At 51.0% G+C, this 17,480-nt stretch overlaps 1 protein-coding gene across 5 annotated transcripts in view; it reads left to right on the top strand.

Annotated features, from left to right (window-relative positions):
* The first annotated feature begins 258 nt into the window (after nucleotides 1-258).
* The window catches only part of fus (epithelial splicing regulatory protein fusilli), a 111,920-nt gene continuing 94,698 nt past the window's right edge, over nucleotides 259-17,480 (top strand). For 2 of the 5 annotated variants that reach the window (XM_089579727.1, XM_089579725.1), the window contains exon 1: nucleotides 260-756. In XM_089579727.1, the coding sequence (XP_089435853.1) occupies nucleotides 628-756 (129 nt within the window). In that variant the 5' untranslated portion in view covers nucleotides 260-627. Of the gene's footprint in view, nucleotides 757-17,480 lie in introns of all 5 variants that reach the window. The other 3 variants (XM_089579726.1, XM_089579724.1, XM_089579723.1) reach the window with 3 other exon arrangements.

Below are 17,480 nucleotides of genomic sequence, written 5' to 3'. Positions count from 1 at the left end.
CTGGCCGAACGAGGCCCCCGCACGCAAGAAAGGCGCAGGTCGCGGGACAAAGCGAGCCGAGAGGCCACGTTGTCTGCTCGTATTCTTTTTCGCCCGGTTTTTGTTCTTTTGCGCCTCCTCGCGCGGCGGCGCGCGCAGCCCGTTCCACCTGTTGCTGGCGGCGACGTCACGAGCGGGGGGAGAGGCACCTGTAGGCGGCCCTCCAATCCCTCCCCGCGCTGATCACCTGTGGCGAGGGGGCCCCGCTCGACTGCAGCGCCCGCGCAGCCCCCCGTGGCGGGGAGCCGGCACAGTCCTTCTAGCGGGGCTGGTGTTGTCTCCTTGGTGGTGGTGGCGGTTATTGGACTTTTTCGCCGGGTGTTTTGCTTCGGGGCTTGGTCTTTTCTCGGGGGGCTAACTTCTCCTGCGTCGCCGCACAGAGCTGCTGCACAACTGCACTAGGGACACGCTTATCGCACTCGCAACGGACGGCGTCCAAGACCGGCGGCCTTTCCCCAGCGCGCACACCCCCGGCAGCTGCTGCTCCACGACCATGCCGGCCAGCGCGTGGCCCCGCAACCCGGGCGGCCGCTGCTGAGCCGCGGGACATGCCCGGCCGCTGCTGATCGCTGCCACACCGTACGCAACATGGCCGCCACGAGGTTCGTCGTGGTTGTGCACCTGGTCACGGCCGGACAGCAAGGCGACGCGCTCGGCAGCGACGAACAGGACACGGTCGTCTTCTCGTGGCTGGTCGTCGACCTGGCCAACAACAAGGTAGGGCCCCACGTGCTGCTGCTGCGCGCGCACTGTGTGTACGTGGCACCGCGTCTTCTTTCGCACCAGCCGTCCTCTGGGCTCCCGAGAGCAAGACGGGGGAAGTCCGCGCGGTCCTCCCCCGAGCCCGGGGGCCGACCGCTTCGGTCGCAGAGAACAACGTTCCACGGCCGGAGCCCAGGAGCGTTGTTCGCTGCAGGTCTCGTGGTGTCCGGCCCGAGTGACCGGCGCCCCCCTCCGCTGAACAGGGAACGCGGCACGGATGTTGCACATTCTCCGCCCTCATTATTTACGGCGCGACTCATGCACCGCAGGTGGCTCCAACATGTGCGCCGCGCCACGTCGATCTCGCACGAGCACTACACAGTCAGACTGGCTTCTTCTCTTTTTCTCTCTGTGCGCTCATTTGCTCCCTCTGCGCTCACGACACATGCGCCCTTTGGCGAACGCCCGCTCAAATGTCACGCTCGTTCTTCTCCGCTCTCAAACTGTTATTGTGCATAACGCATTCTCCAGAGCGGCGATGAAAGATGACCTTTCACTGCAGCGCTCGTGGCGTCTGCCCTTAGCTCCTCGTGGCTGCGCGCACACGTTTACGACGCTCGGCGAGAAGTGCGTTCGGAGTGAAGCGCGTGCACTGCGGCTCGCTTTGCGCGGGCTCCTCGCACCGTGGCACCGAGCGAACAGCAGCGCCGAGCAGGGAAACTCGCGCCAGAAAGCTCGATGCGAGGCCCGCGAGGCGGCCTGCCGCCTATCGCGTCCCCTCACGCAGATAAGAGAGCTCTCCGATAAGTCCAATAATAGCGGTGCGCCGAAAGGTCTCCCCCACCTTTATCTCTCGCTTCTTGTTTAATTGTCTTCAAGCACTTTCCCCCTCATTCCAGCGCAATCCTGCCCAGGTATAGCACCAAACGCAGAGAGGTCTCGAACAACCAGGCGGCAGACGACCAGTCGGTACCAAGACAAATCTGTTTCTCCCAAGCGCACATGTTATTTCACCCGCTGACCGTCACATTAAAGGATGGTAATGAAGTTAGCTTCCTTTGCGCGACTTGAGTAATGATCTATTGGTCGAACGTCATGTAAATTAAGTTTTATTAATTCGCTCGGTCTTCTTCGGTTCGGAAAGTGAATTTTCGGCTTTACGACTGCGAAATAAAAATAAAAGGGCGCTATCTGCGACACCTATCAAACGTCGCTCAAAAATTATTCCCGGCGATCTGCACTGAAAAGACACTAGGACTGTCACGTGTATGAAATTAAACGAAGGAAAGACATGTATGTTTCGACGTCATGAGAGAGCTACGCTGCAAGGTCGTGTCTTTATGTCGTGGGCTGCTTCCATTGGACAACCAGAGCTCTTAACACAAAAATATGCGAAATATCTATGCCGGCGTTACAGCGCTAGAAAAAAAAAAACTAAACAAATCTCACGTCAGTCTCATTTACAGGCTCTTCTCTCAAGGTGAGGTCACATGCCAGACGTCCCGCTCGTTCTGACGCCATGTTCTCACCACGTTAGGATGGCGCCTACCCGTTAGGCTTAGGGGCGGTCGAGATCCGAGTTTTACGACCGGCGACATGTCGCGCGCACTTTGTGGCAAAGGCAAGCTGGAAAGGAAGCAGAACACTTGCGCCTCACCGGTTTGTCGAGAACGCAGCGTGCACTGCGGAAAGCCACGGTTGCGAAGCCGGCTTCAGCAGAGACCGCCATGTTTCCTGTTAAACTGGAGCTGTTGGAGATTACTTTTAGACAAGCATGGCCAAAAGATATATTTCTGTATTGCAGCATTATATTTCTGAAGGTTCCCTGTACTATACCCCCTCCACTAACTTTATTTTTGACGTGACAGGATGCCCGCGTGTCAACTGAAACGACATCTTAGATGCTGACGAGCTCGAGCAATGCCACGTGATTATGAGCCGCAGCTGAATTGGACGCTTAGCTGACGCCGGGAAAACAATGGCTACAGCGGGTTGTCTGCCGTCCCTAGGAATCCACTCCGTTAACCAATAAGCAATCATCGATTATATGAGCAAAACATGCCCTGCCCATGCCCATTTGTTCTTCTTGAGCTCAGCTTGGTTGTCACTAACTCGCATTTGTTCCCCTCACTCTCTGCCCTCTTCCTGCCTCTTATGCTTGCTTCATGATTTTCTTTGCCTTAGTTATCTGCATTGTCCTCAATTTAATCCCAAGCCTTTTCGTTAACCTACAGGTTTCTTCCCGTCGGTGAGTACGGGCAATATGTAGCTATTATATAATTATATTTGTAATATTTATGCAGAACCATTATACACTTTACTCCGAAGTGACAATGAAGCGACTCTGAAGCGACTCGAGGCAAGAACGTGGCTTGAAGCACAGTGGTGCAAATAGCCGAGCAGTCATTCTGTGTTGCTTCACAACGCGATCGATTGAAACGTGCAACGCCTGGGACTAGCGGAAGATTTTCGCGAACAAGTAAACACTTTTCCAGGACTGAGGATTGCAAATGAAATACAGGGAAGGTATTAGTCATTCGTTATCTCAGTTGCAACCCACTACGCCCAACTCTGACACACAAACCCGACGGTACCTTGCAGATTTGTAAAACTGCAGGGTAAAATGTTGCGAAAGCTTGAGACGTATAAGGCATAGATAGCGCTTGAGATGCATTCATCTGCAGTTCATTCATAAACTGATAAACTGAAACTAATACGGGCGTCCTTCCCTTGGACAGTGTTGACGTTTCGGCAGGTGAATACAGATACATGAGCATGGGCGGCTTGCAAGGAAATACCCGCTAGACATTTTTGGTGGCGTGGTGATGGGAACGTGCAGATAGTTTCCCAATACTAAAACAATCACCAATGTGGACGAGAGAGGCACTAAATTGAAAGTCGACGGAACCTCCTCCCACGACTCGCTAAAGCTGCCCCCTCTCACAATCTGCTGTACCCGAGCTGGCAACCAGTAATGCCGCCAAATTATCAAGTGCGTGATGGTGACCGCGTACTTGGTGAGCGAAAAATCGGCTAAGCAATGAAAAGTGTGCCGTACAAGAGGTCTCCCAGTCGGCACTATTCTTCCCGTGCACAATCTCTAACGCATGAGTAGGTCTTGATAGGTTCCACTCCAGCGCCACCAGATTGTGAGACGGGAGTATAGATTTAGTTCTGCGCTATGCGATACCGTTGGATGCAGCTGGACTCTGTTCTTTAAAGGGCAGTTCCGGGGGTTTTTTCGGGGTTAGCACATTAAAATGAAACTTATTCTGTAGGTTTATCTCCATTCAAGTTTGGCCGTCATGCAATATTTAATTCCTGCGCAAATGATTCTAAAGGTTGCCGTCTCTGTGGCCTCAGTTCAGATGATTTCTACGAGCAACACTGCATTTGTGACGTCACGAACGTTACGCGCGTGTTGATGCTCGCTTAGTTTGAGCCTTGTAGTAGGTCGTCTCGGGCATTTTATGAAAGGAGTACTCGGTATCAGTCTCTACTTCAGCCATTCAACACGCGCACGAGTGTTTTTCTAGTAATTGTTGTGACGTCATCGATACGTCACACGGAGCATCGCGCCCAGCTACGGACTCAGTTTCGGTTTCGGTTTTCAGTTTTTACTTCTGATATATAGTTCCACTCGATTATTGAACAACGGGTTGTTGTGGCGGAAAGAGGGGAGTTTGGTTTTACTAGTTTATTGGGGTTTCACGTCCCAAAGCAACTCAGGATGAGAGACGCCGTAGTGAAGGGCTCCGGAAATTTCGACCACCTGGGGTTCTTTTACGTGCACTGACATCGCGCAGCACACGGGCCTCTAGAATTTTGCCTCCATCGAAATTCGGCCGCCGCGGCCGGGATCGAACCCGCATCTTTCGAGTCAGCAGCAGAGCGCCGTAACCACTGAGCCACCGCGGCGGGCCAAGAGAGAGGGGAGTATGAAGAGTGTGATGCGGCTATCAACTCAAAATGTTCAGGAATCCCCGGAGTTACCCGTTAAAGCACGTCGACGGTATGCGGGACACATCATGCCGATGCAGTGGACGACACCAAAATTAGAGACAGATCACGATGTAAGCTGCTACCTTGCGCGCTATAGTTCTTTAAGGGCTTTTAATTTGCTGAATTAACAGTTATTCACAACACAGCTTGCTAATCTCGGTACATAACCCGATTCTGTTGTACTGCATTTCGCACAATACTACATGAAACATTCTTTTTTTAAATGCAACGAGGTTCGAGCGTTTTCTAGTCAGAGAAATCCGATCCGTGAAATTTTTTATCGGAGCCATGACACTCGATTAATTTTCTCTTCCCGGGAAAGAACAGTACGACTGGAAGAATCCCATGCTCGGTGCACGCGTCTTTCAGTCTGAAGACGCGGACGACAAGTGCAGTGCAAATGGGGCTTCTTGCTTCTTTCGTGTCTGGGGGGCCAATAAATTAAATTGACGATATTTAAAAAGTAAGAGTGGAAAGAGAGAGTTTTTAGCGTTAGAAACCATATGTAGGAGTTTTGAAGGTGTTTGATCTCTCATAAACACCAGTCATGTCTGAAAAATGTCACGAGCAAGCTTTGAATTACATTATACATAAGTCCAGTGCGGTGACCCGGAGCGATGGCTCAGCGACTCTGACATTCTGCTACTGAAACCGAGCCTGCGGGATGGAATGCAGGCTGCAGCGGCCGCATCTCCACAGCCCAGTTCGTCGAATTCTGCAGTTGTGAAAATGGTAACCGTGAAGTCACGATTTCCTTCGGAGAATTTGGAATGAACTTTCATCGTGATGCGTTCGTGCTTTTAATTGCCAGACACATCAGACTTGAATAAGAGAGTAGTGCTTTATCGGCTCTGCTGCTGATCCCTACAGGCTCCGTAACGTGATTCTTTTTTCCTTAGTGCAGTGAAAAGGTTTGAAATGGCTTCTCGTTGCTCGGAAGAAACATGAATCGGCTGAATCAACAGTTACGCCATTATTCAGCTGCTCGTTTAATGCGAAGGCATTACTAGTCTCATTACGAGAAAAGCTGGCGGCGCGCGCGCGTGTTGTGTGTGTGTGTGTGTGACGTCATCAAGCGGTCAAGCAAAAATGATGACGTCATCAAGCGGTCGTATGACGCACACATCAAGCTGAGCACCGCCACTTCAGACAATCCTTACATGTCGTTCGTATATTATACCAGCCACTGGTTGGCATCGATGTGGCGCCATTCATATGGTGACATTCGAACCAAAATTGTGGCGCAACCGTTTGTCGTACGGTGTTCCGGGTGGTGTCATACTGTTTCTTGTTGCATATAGCTTACATGTGCCAGTCAAGTTAAAGGCTAGCTTGCGACAGGGACTCGAACTGACGACATGTTCACCTTAAATTATGTGTGCCTTCCCAGACTTTCACATCGAATTGTGATGCAACGGTGCGGTTGAGGTGTCCACCAAGAAGTTACACAGTTACTGCTCCATCTCCTTTCGTAAAAAAAAAGAACACGATTTCGTTCGGTGTACAGCGTTCCGGGCGGTGTCATACGCGTGTATGCGTGTGGAGGGGGGGGGGGGGGGGGGGTGAAGGGGTGGAGGGCTGATGTCATACTTCGAAAAAAAAAAACACTGATCGCCTGAAATGAACTCAGTTCGCAAACCGCAACCAAACGTCTACGTGTCTTGAGTCCATAACATGCTTTTGCATTCCCTCACGTAAGTGTCTGTGCCGTATTTTTTGTTGTGGTTGAGCTAAACTTTTCATTCAGGTTTCCCACTAATGGCTGAAGCACAATTTCAGCTTTATGTAACCATGAATTACTACTAAAGGCTACGTGACATCACAGGGTACGGCAACAACGCCGTTTCTGTATTCTAGTCATAATTACTGAAGTGAGGAGATTGGCTTGAATGTATGCTATCCCCGCCTATGTTGTGTTAAAAAATTGGGCAATGGCTTAGCTCTGATTAAGCCTGGATATACAAGCGAAAAGCTGCAGTTGTGCTTGATTTGACGTCATGGCTGTCGCAGTTGGCGCAAAATGCACTGGGAGCACCACGATAACAGTGGAGGCGTTCGGCCGTCCATACAGTGCCTGTACGGAGGCGGAGGAGGAGACGCGCGTTTAGTGATAACGGTGCTGTCTGAGAAGGTTGCTTTAGAGACATGTACTGTGGTGTCCATTCCTTTCGGGTGTACACCAAGATATGAGAGACAGGCATTTCCTTTCCTTAAAACCAATTTTTATTTCATTTTTCTTAAAGCCCTTACGGCGCGGTTCGGGTGTCCAGCGAGATATGAGAGAGACAGGCGTTGTTTCCTTTGCTTAAAACCAATTTTCTTTTCATTTTCCTTCTCTTACGGCGCGGTTCGGGTGTCCACCGAGATATGAGAGTTTCCTGGCGCACTGTTTGTCTTTTATTTTTTATTTGTGCCGCGTGTGACGTCACTCGGTTTCGCGCATGCGCAGCTGTAGCAAATCTTGGCTCCGACGGCTCACGCGAACGCGGCTGTGGTGCGGGTAGTGAAGCTTTTCGCTTCAAAAGAAAATGTGCGGCAAACACAAAAGAGCGTACGTTGTTGGGCTAGTCGGTCAATCATGGTGAATAAAAGGGGGGTACTGCGCACAAAAAGACAAGGACAAGAAGATAACACAACAAGCGCAGTTATGCGCTTGTTGTGTTATCTTCTTGTCCTTGTCTTTTTGTGCGCAGTACCCCCCTTTTATTCACCATGATTGACCGACTAGCCCAACAACGTACGCTCTTAAACTATGTTTCTTCTACCGTGGGCCCTTTCTTTTGTGTTTCTCCTTCAAACTGTCATGTTTCAACTGTGATTAGCGCCATTGTAGCTGCGACCTGCCGCACAAGGTTTTTAGGTTTCTGTCTGAAGAGAGGCCTGGTGCCTTCGGAATTCATCGCTCTGTTCGGGTACATGGTGCCGTCTGCGGGACATGTTAGACGCGTGTGCAAAATTCTAAGATCTGAACTTTGGCGTCAGATCAGACTCCTATACGACTGGTTGCGTCTGCTCACGTTCCGAACAAACCCCGAATGGGTAGGAGAAGTAAGGCTACGGGCCTTACGACGTCAGACAGCCCAGGCAGTGGATTTCTGGTGGAAATGTCTCCTACTACGTCTTCCCAAAGATAGGCCAAGATCCAAGGATAACGGTGGTTCCGTGTCAGTACTGGCCGATGCCGAGTTACCGAGTGGAATTGTTGATGTGCTGAAAAAAGGACCGAAGTTCAGCTTTGAGCCTAGTGTTCCTGCGCACGAGCTGCTTTCATTGAACCGGCAGCTGGCGCGGAAGGCATCTGATGAGGACCAGGAGCGGTGCCTCCTAGACGGTGTTGACAGCCTTCTACGGACGGCTGCTAAGCCTCGGAGGTCTGCGAGTGGGAGCACTTCAAGCCTCAAGACATCAGTAAAAGAAGTTGTCTCTTTCTTCAAAGACAACGGCTTGGCCCTTCTGCAAGCTGATAAAGAGGGAGGCTTCGTCGTCCTGCCTTCGGGGATGAAAAAAAAAAAAAAAAAAAAAAAAAACTGCGCTTGTTGTGTTATCTTCTTGTCCTTGTCTTTTTGTGCGCAGTACCCCCCTTTTATAAACACAAAAGAAAATGTGCGGCAGAAAAATGTTGATAGCATGCACAGCTCGAAGTGTCACCCACAGCTCACCAGATCGAGTACAGAAATTGTCAGATGCTAAGCTACAAAAGCCTTTTCATAACCCTTTGTAGGGATATTGTGCACATGAAGCGGGAAAGCCAAGGAGTACAGCCAAGTTCAGCGATGGTCTTTGCTCCAGATAAATACCACATCCTTTCATTCGAGTCTAGCTATCGCCATGGTAGTTTGATATTGCTGCTTGCACGTGTGACTGTATCTCATTAGGGTGGCAATTTCTGATCACATAACCAGCATTAACAGTGATAATATTTTGGGTCACCAAACCTGTGATTGTTACTAAGCCTACTGTCACGTTTCATGACCTCATGGCTACTTGCCATGTCTGGTATGGAAGTTTATTTCACTTCAAGTTTATTTCAACTCAAGAATGAAGCGGCAAGTTTATTTCAACTCAAGAATGAAGCGTCAGAGGACCCCCCTTCCAGCCAATGGCGTAGGCCTAATCTCGTGAGCATGCTATCATGACAATGCAAGGAGTGGCAGATGCAAGGGGATAGTCCCTTCCTTCTATGGTCGGGAATAGCCCTCTCCCTGCATTGTCACGCTAGCAGGTTCATGGAAATCGGCCGGCACCACTGGCTGGAAGGGGGTCCTCCGCCGGGGTAAAGCCGCCTCGTTCTTGAGTTGTATCCGACTACAGCTTACTACCCGCTCTTGGTGTCCGACATTTTGTTCGCTGAGGCTAACACTAAAGCGTCTGTACTGTATCTAATTGACTTAAACTTTTCAGTGTGTCCGGTCTCGCACCCTGGGGCGCTAGAGTACAGATTGAATTTTTCGCCAGTGGCTCTGTGGCAGTGCTTTGCAGTGCGGTGGCAGTGCTAAACTGGCACTGCTTTATTGTGTGTGTACACACAGGGCTTTAGTAGCGGCCTTAGTTTGCTGCTCACAAAATCGTGCTGCGTTGATACGTTCGATACTCCTAACTGTCACTTTATCCGTGCGGATTATTTAAACTGGTGTAAACAGCGGGCGCGACGGCATCTTTAGCCGTTCATTGCACATGACACTCTGTGCTCTTACTATAATGCAAGATTTCGTTTTCAGAGATTATTCTAATAAGCCTCAAACGGCACGATGGGAGCCTATAGACTGTTCTGAGAGAAAACAGTTTTTATTTCCCGAGATCTCATCGAACCTATCACCGTGAACGTCTGATCCGGAGCTATGCAGAATAAGAAGCTTCATTCTGCTGCTTCACAGACTGTCCCTGAACGTGCTGTGGTTATAAACATCGTGGCACAGTTTCAGCTGAGGCCATGTTAAAGTGCTTTTTTTTTTAATTTTTCTGCTGTCGCAATGATTTTAAGCGTCCTGCCGCTGTAATAACTGCTCTACGTTTCGCGTCTAAGGAAAGTCCGTGCCCCTCACCAAAATGCACGTTGAGTTTCAGTTGACTATTACTGAGTTTTTGTGGAGTTAATGAAAAACATTTGAAATTGAAATACGTTTTGGGAAGCGATCCTCTATAACTTTGCCGTTTATTTTGTCACACGTGTCGCTGAGCAACGTCACCAAACAGTTTCCAAGTTTCTCAAAAAAGTCGGCCAAAGATTACCAAGCGAAAGCGAGGCAAACGTTCTGCAACTACTGAAAGCAGCAGGAGATTTGAAAGAAAAAACAACGCTTGAGCGACGCGTTCTTGCTTTTATTTTTTTCCTTCCCTTTCCCGTCGCATTCAATTCAGGAACTTAACTCACATCGCGCCGTGTGAGGATGCGGCCGATAAGTATTGCCGCAGTTCTCAATTACATCTGAATTAATCGGTCACTGAAAACATGCAGTCGATCAGCGGTTTATACAAAGTTTTCAGTTTAGAGACCAAAAAATACAAGCCTCATTGTCCCCGTTCCTTCTTCATGTTTAGTAATATCTGTATGATGTGACTGCGCTCACTCAAAATGCTCTGAAATTCCGCTTCTGCGCTTTTGTGAAAAGTGCGCACATTCGAATACCACGTAATACGTAAAAAAACAAGTGCTCTTCGCTGCAGTGAAAGGGTTCGTCCAAAATTTACGTGTATTCATCGTTATCAAGGAGAAGAAAAAATATATCGAGAGCAATTCCTCGGTGCCGCTGCTTGAGGTGAAGACCTCTTAAGATGTTTTTGACACATGATGCTCTGGGTTGCGGGTGCACCAATATGCCCAACAGTATATTAGCATAATATCAAAGTAATATCTTCCTTTACGCGAAGAGCCTTCACCATGCGCAGCCTAATTTCATGACCCAAATGCTCCAATGCGGTCGTGCACTCTCGGCAGTCTTCCAGTTATGTTTTTTTAAAACGAATAGGTTTGATCGGCTGCTATTACTGCACGTTCAGCAACTCTCCAAGTCCTTCCAGTGTAGAACCACAAAGCTTCTACACATTCATAACTTTGCGGCGGTGAACTCTACAGGATTCAGTCTTTGGTTTTGAATTGCACAGGACACTCGAATTTGTTTCCTTTTCGAACTTCGAGGTAGTCGTAGCAACATATTCAAGAAGTTCATTAGAAGGACTGTCATGCAGCTTGTATTGCGGTGAATTAGAGTGCATTTCTAGGCTTCAGTTATTCGCTCTGTTAGCTTGGAAACCAAGGCGCTTTAATAGCGGAAATTCGGGAGCAAGTCTGGGTCCTTGTGAGTTCGTACGCCGCATCTAGTGAAAGCAACGTGGACCCATGACACTGGCCGAAACTGGTGCGCATGGCTACGAGCCCCTCCCTCTTTGTTCACACCAAACTTCCTTTCTCCCACCGTGGTCACGCTGCCGACGAAAGAGGACCAACTCCTTCGAGAGCTTGTCACTTGGAGGCGTGTTCGCTGTTGCGTCAAGCCCGTCGGAACACAAGAGTCGTTCTAACGGAACGAGCGTTTACAACGTGTGTTGACCGTAACGGCGCTACAGACTGGCAGCCAATTACACGACGGAGACCGCGCGCCTTCGAAGCGCTTACGCCTGGCCTTGAGACCCGCCCGATTGCTCGCTGCGCCACTACGTTTGCCCCCACCGGTGGATTTCTGTTTTCTGGACAAAAAGTGGCGAAGTAGGCTTGTTTTCTCGGACCTGAATGATGCACATTTTTTAAACCTCCACTTAAAGAGGATTAAGGAAGCAGTTTCCAAGCTCTGAAATATAAACATACCGCGAGCACAGAGATTGTACATATCGGCTATGGGCAGGAAAACACAGCGCTCGAGCTCTCTGCAAAGACGCAATATCAAGGGAAGGGTTGCTTGTTCTACACAGCGGGTGCAATGTAAAGCGCCTCAGCTGCGTAGTCCACTGATCTGCATTTATTTGCACGGGAAGGTTGTGACAAAGGGAAGAACTATCGATTCGTAGCGTGCACACATGCGAGTGGTTTCTGTGCATCGTTTCTCAAACAACGATCTCACGGGCTTCGGAAAAACGAAACTTCAATACGCTGAAAGGCAAGCTCGTCTTCTGAGATTTTCGTTGAGAACTTCAGGTATGTTGCACTTGTCGCCTAGCTTCCTGTAGCAGATGTCCTCGGCAGCGAGTAACGCGAGCAAACACAAACATAATTTTACTCACAGGCCACGCATTTGCTTACGGCAAGTTATGTGCTTTGCTGTATTCGCGAAGTTCACATTCATTCTAGCTTCCTTTTTTTCCTCCACGGCGGCAGTCACGTGAACACCAGGGTTACGTAGGGACAAAGGTCCTCCCCTTTGTGCTCACATGGCCATACATGTTTACTCCCTTTTCACCCCTTTCTGTTTAGAGTGCGTGATTAAGGCCGCTGGCGTAACGTATGGAATGTCGCTGCGCTCTGAGGAACGCGTCATCGGAGACAGGGCTGTATATGCGGAAGAGAAGACGTGTGAGGTATTACCGCCTTCATTTCGTTCTTGCAATGTTCAGCAGACAGCCTAAACGTCCACTGCGTCACCGAAGTCGTACATAGACGGCGGTAATTAATCGAGCCACTTCAGAATATCTTTAGCTGGAAAATTTTCTCTTCTCAATATTGTTAAAATTCCCCGAAAGCTCGTGAACATTCCCTTTAGGCCCAATTTTAGACCGAAAATTTCCTTATAAAAGGAAAATTCTCCAAATGAAACATCCCTGCCTATACTTGTACAACTCTCCTCAATAATGCCCGCAGGAGCATGAGGGTATTTGAAAAAAAAAATCGAGGGATGGAATTCCGAAACGAGTGAACGGCAACCTTCTTGGCGAGTGGGCTGTTGACTGTGATGGCGCAGATGAGCCTTCGTGCTCGGACTGCGTATACGCTCAGGTACGAAGGCTGTTTGACGCATGCGGCGACGCGTGATGTACTACGTCGGCCGCGGAGCGCGAACGTTACGCACATACCCGGCCGCGAAAACGGGTGAAAAGTAGGGGGCGAACTGACGCGCAAGACGGAAGTCGAGGATGCAGTGTCGCAGTGCCACCGCGTATACTCTGCACACTCGAGCGGCGCTGCGGTTACGACGCAAAGATTGAGACGTCCCCTCGTATATCTGCCGCCGTTGGTCACGCGTGATTAATATTCACGCATAGACGCGGATGGCCGTGTACACACACAGGCATCACCCCATACACCAGCGTGCCTCTCCCGCGCGGCGGCGTCTGTCGCTCGCGCGTCACTCAGGATGACAGCGGGGCTCGGAGGAGAGCTCAGGCAGGCGCTCCAAATGGCGCGCCGCCGCTGCAGGGGCACTGCGAGATTCTCTTTTTGCTGCGCAGCGGCGGTGGGCGCACACGGGGCCGGACTCGTCGTCGGGACTCGAAATGACGACTCGTGCCGGAAGCACGTCGCCCGATTCCGCGCGCCTGTCGGCCGCCGAAACGCGGCCGAGACGCGGCGGCACGCGCCGCAGATGCCGGGCCACATGGACGGTGAAATGGACAGGCTGTTCTGTCACGATTATCCGGAACCGCGGGCGAGACCCCGGCGGAAGTGGACGACGAGGGAGAGTGCGAAATTGGGTTATGGTGCCCGCGGCACACGCGGTGGTGGTGAAATACAACCTGCTGCTCCCCTTTCGTCCTTATTTGCTGCTGCGCCGGTGGCGTATACAGGACAGGTGACGCGGGCTCCGAGCTCCGTTTAGCGCGCGTCTGGCTGATGGCTCCTGCGCTAACTTCTTCACTGCTACAGTGGCTAGTCTCTTCAGATGCGGCGCTCTCGTTCACCCCGGAGGCGTGAATGCGCATGCATCGATAGGAGTCGCGGGAGGCAGGGAGCTGCCGACGTTCTCTGCGACTAAAAAGTCTAACGGCGAAACTGCGCATTTTCATGTAGAGCTGCACACATTGATAGCGTCTACGACTCTGGAGAATTGTCACTTTACACTGGGAACCCTAAAGTTTCCAATATATAGACGCCCTCACAATATTTTTTTTTGTTTGCTGTACGCTATTAAACTCGCATATATACTCGAAAAGGTCACGGTATTCCCAAAACATTCGATTGAGCTATATGCTTAGATACAGCAATTTCAAATGACTCGGCTACAAAATGTAAAAAAAGTCGAAATAAAGGACGAAAATATGCACATATAGCGCCAGATGTAGTACCTGTTGCACATGCACGTATTTACACTTCACATCGCACCTCGTGGAATCTGCGAACTCGTCTCATGGGCCGGGTGTCTTCACTGTCGTACTTGTAACTACCATTCAAAACGCTGTAATGGCCGCCTTACAACGCAAGCCTATTCGCGGTGAGGTCGAGGGGCGCCCGGTGACGTCTGACCCTCGTCTGGCTCCCGAACAGGGCTGTCTGACGCCTGTTCTGGTTGGGCCGCGCCACTCGACTGTCCTGTGGAAGGCCTTCCTGGCGCCCTCTGCACTTTCCGTTAACTCGCCCAACTTTGCGTCGTTCGAAGTCCCTACACAGCTGCCGGTTCTCTCTGCAGATTCCCCAGTGCTCTCCTTGCGTTTTGATTCACATTGATGCAACCAAAAATAACGCCGCGCAAAACCAGTGGGTGCGACGCAAAGGCGGGAGAGGGCACTTGTCACTACGCTTTCAGATGTTTCAGGACGTTTAGCTCTTCTGAAGATTCGATTCTGTTCCAACTGTAATCCTTGTCAGTGACGCATATATATTCAAGGGAAAAAAAAAATTCTGTAGTTCGTGTTTTTTTTTTCTGGTCATTTTTTGGGGCCCAAGACAGTTCATAACACCAGTTAGTTTTTCTGCTAGACATAAGGTGCCATATTTTTTGCTTTTTCTATCATAAACAACACGGAAAAATCGAGGGCAAATTATTCTCCAATTAAGCTTTTTTTCATATCTGTTACAAATATTTCTTCGCGTACGTTATCAATCTCCTGCCGCGCACTCCCGCGTCTGACATAGACGGGCGTGCCTGTATTTGTGCAGTGTGGAAACATTAAACATCATAAAACCATTTTAAATGCGCAAGGTCCTTGAATTAGGGTGTCATTAGCGTGGGCAGCGCTAAACACCCGGTCAATTGTCATGGTTTGGCTTCTCGCTTTTAAGTCACCCTTTTGGAACATATCCTCAAATTCATCCGCCTCATGAAAGCGAACGCTAAAAGAGGTTTAAGAACCCCAGTTTGCCGAGGGCACCTCTCTGGAATAAGCGCTGTAGATATTCACATTTTATTTTATTTTGCGATGTCTTCAGCTTTGTGAACTGGAAAACCAGCGTCATCAAGAAGGCTCATTTTCTGGGAGAAATCAGGTTTGACCCGATTTTGAAGAAATAAGAATGGAGTAAAATCGGGCTTTACCCGAAATCCCGAAACCCTGTATACATATGGCACCTAGAACAAGACTAGTGAAAGGAACGCAGACACATTGAAGAACACAGGCCGAGTTGAGAAAGTCTAGCGTCGCCCTGCGTTATTTGCTGCACCTGAGTCCCTTTCGCTGGTTCTATTCTGTGTGACCATGCATGTGCCAATTGGCCCAGCTCTATACACGCTGCTGAATATGGCACCTCTCGACATAATTTTGCGTTGCTTCTCGCTCCACGTGCTGGTTTGTTTCCTCTTCATGGGCCACATTTTCAAGGCACTGCGTGTACGTTGCAGCATATAGTATAGCTGCGCAGAGTCGATCACACTTGTCTAGGGCGCTCGAGCGGTGTGCTGGGGAGCAAATGAAGTTAAATCTTATCGCAGCTCCTTGGCTCCCCGGGGTAAGGCGCTGGTGCCTGTGTGGGGCACATGTCTATTAGGATTCTCCCCAGCGCAAGTATCATCAGTGAAAGTCAATGCCTACTTTAGAATTTCGCATTATTTCCATCGGACGGCACCGCTCGAGCGCTCTAGACAAGTGTAATCGACTGTGTACAGCACAAAAAGTGCTTAATGGTCATTCCGCCGTCTGTGCAGATAAGCTCAAGCCTCATTAAGCTACTTAAACGTCTCAAACCTGCCCACACGAGTGTCACTAAGCAGTTGTTATTCTCGTTTTGTGGCAGCCGCTTCAGCCCCGAACGAACCGATCATACCCACGAGCATTCGGCGCTGCTTAATGAGCGTTCCTTTGCTTATCCTCTCCTGGCACGCTTCCATCCCTCGGTTCCGCAGGGCACAGCCATTTCAATGAGCAGGTCCTTGCAGTTTGCCAGGGTCGTCTGTAAATATACTACCGCGCATTAATTTACGGACAATGCCTTGGCCTGCGCGAGAGATATGTGCGATCGCGGCTCCCGCTAATTGATTCGAGTGTTCCGCCGCACGCGCTGATGTGGGATCGCGCGGCGGTTGCCGGCTCTTCCGCTGCTGCGTCGCCGTGCGAAAGGAGTAACGCTTCGTGGGCATCGCTCCCCGCCTCGCTTCCCCGACGCTCTGCGCGATCACGCCCCAACGACGCAGCACGGCCGGGTTCATTGACGCGGCCGCGCCTGCTTCCGTAGTCGAGCAGCGCGGCTCCTCTCGCCGGTCCCCTCTGCGTCGGCCGTGGGCGGGCTCGGCCGACGCCTGCCCCTTGCCGGCCGGCCCCGCCGGTGCGCCCACGAAGGGCCGCCGCCGCCAGAGACACCGTCCACACACGCCACGGTCAGCTATGGGCTGCGCGCGCCGTAGATGGCGCCACGTCAGACCGATGCGAGCGGAACTTGTGTTTGGGGTGGACCTTGCAGCTGGCCTCCGCTGGGCTCATACCGACTTGACGAGAAACGATGAACCAGTGACCTTTCAACTTTGAGCGCAGACCCGAGCCCTAACGCGTCGTGCGTGCTTCCTTGTAGAAAGTGCTGAATGATAAGCACGTGCTACGGCTATTCCCAATTCGACAGTTAATTTTTACTCCCTCGCGATTTGCGATGCGCGTGAGGAATAAGGCATGCTGGTGGGAGCCCCAAGCACCGATGACGTTCCGTGGTTTGCGAATCGCGCACACTTCACATTATTCCGGGGTGCCCGAGTAGGCTTTCAAATATCCCTTTTGCTTGGCGCCACAGCCGGTAGAGAAGCAGGCAGCGTGGGCGTCGGTGGCGGACTAGACTTGGACTTGGCCCGGCGCATCAAGGGCGCCGTTCACCATCGGCGGCGCAGTCCGGCGGCTCTTTGTTCCGCGGAGCTCCATGCGCGTTGAACGACCGGGCCCGCACACGTCCTCCACGGTTCAGAGGAGCGTGTCCAAGCTAACAGCCCGAATCCAAGATGGCGGCCGGAAGCGACGCCACTCTCGAACCCAGGTGGGGTCAGCTGATGTGCGCGGTGGTGCCTTTGGCGCCGCGCGGCGCTTCCCGGTGCCCTTTCGCGTGACTTCCAGGCACCGTGACGCGCCGTGGCGTCACGTCGAGAGGCGGAAGGGATCGACCATAATAGTGCTCCGCGGGCGGCCCCAACCGCCGCCGATGGAGCGCACTGCGCACAAAGAATTGCGCCTCTCGCGATTGTTGCGCCTCCTCCTCGGCAGCATGCGCGCCCGCTACTTGGCCGGCCGCGTCAGCTCGAGGAGGCTCCATTCACTACTCTCCCAAGAGCGCATTGTTTCCCAACAATCCCCGGCCGGCAGGTCGTCGTTAAACTCTGGCCGCTCAGCGAGGGACACAAGAGCTCACAGCTGTTACGCGAAATTCTTATTTGTCCAACGGAAAATATTCCTGCTTGTTTTCT

Source organism: Amblyomma mixtum, chromosome 3 (genome assembly GCF_055824585.1).
Source record: "Amblyomma mixtum isolate Tamu chromosome 3, ASM5582458v1, whole genome shotgun sequence".
Classification (NCBI taxonomy): Eukaryota; Metazoa; Arthropoda; class Arachnida; order Ixodida; family Ixodidae; genus Amblyomma; species Amblyomma mixtum.
This window is presented reverse-complemented; position numbering and strand designations above follow the sequence as displayed.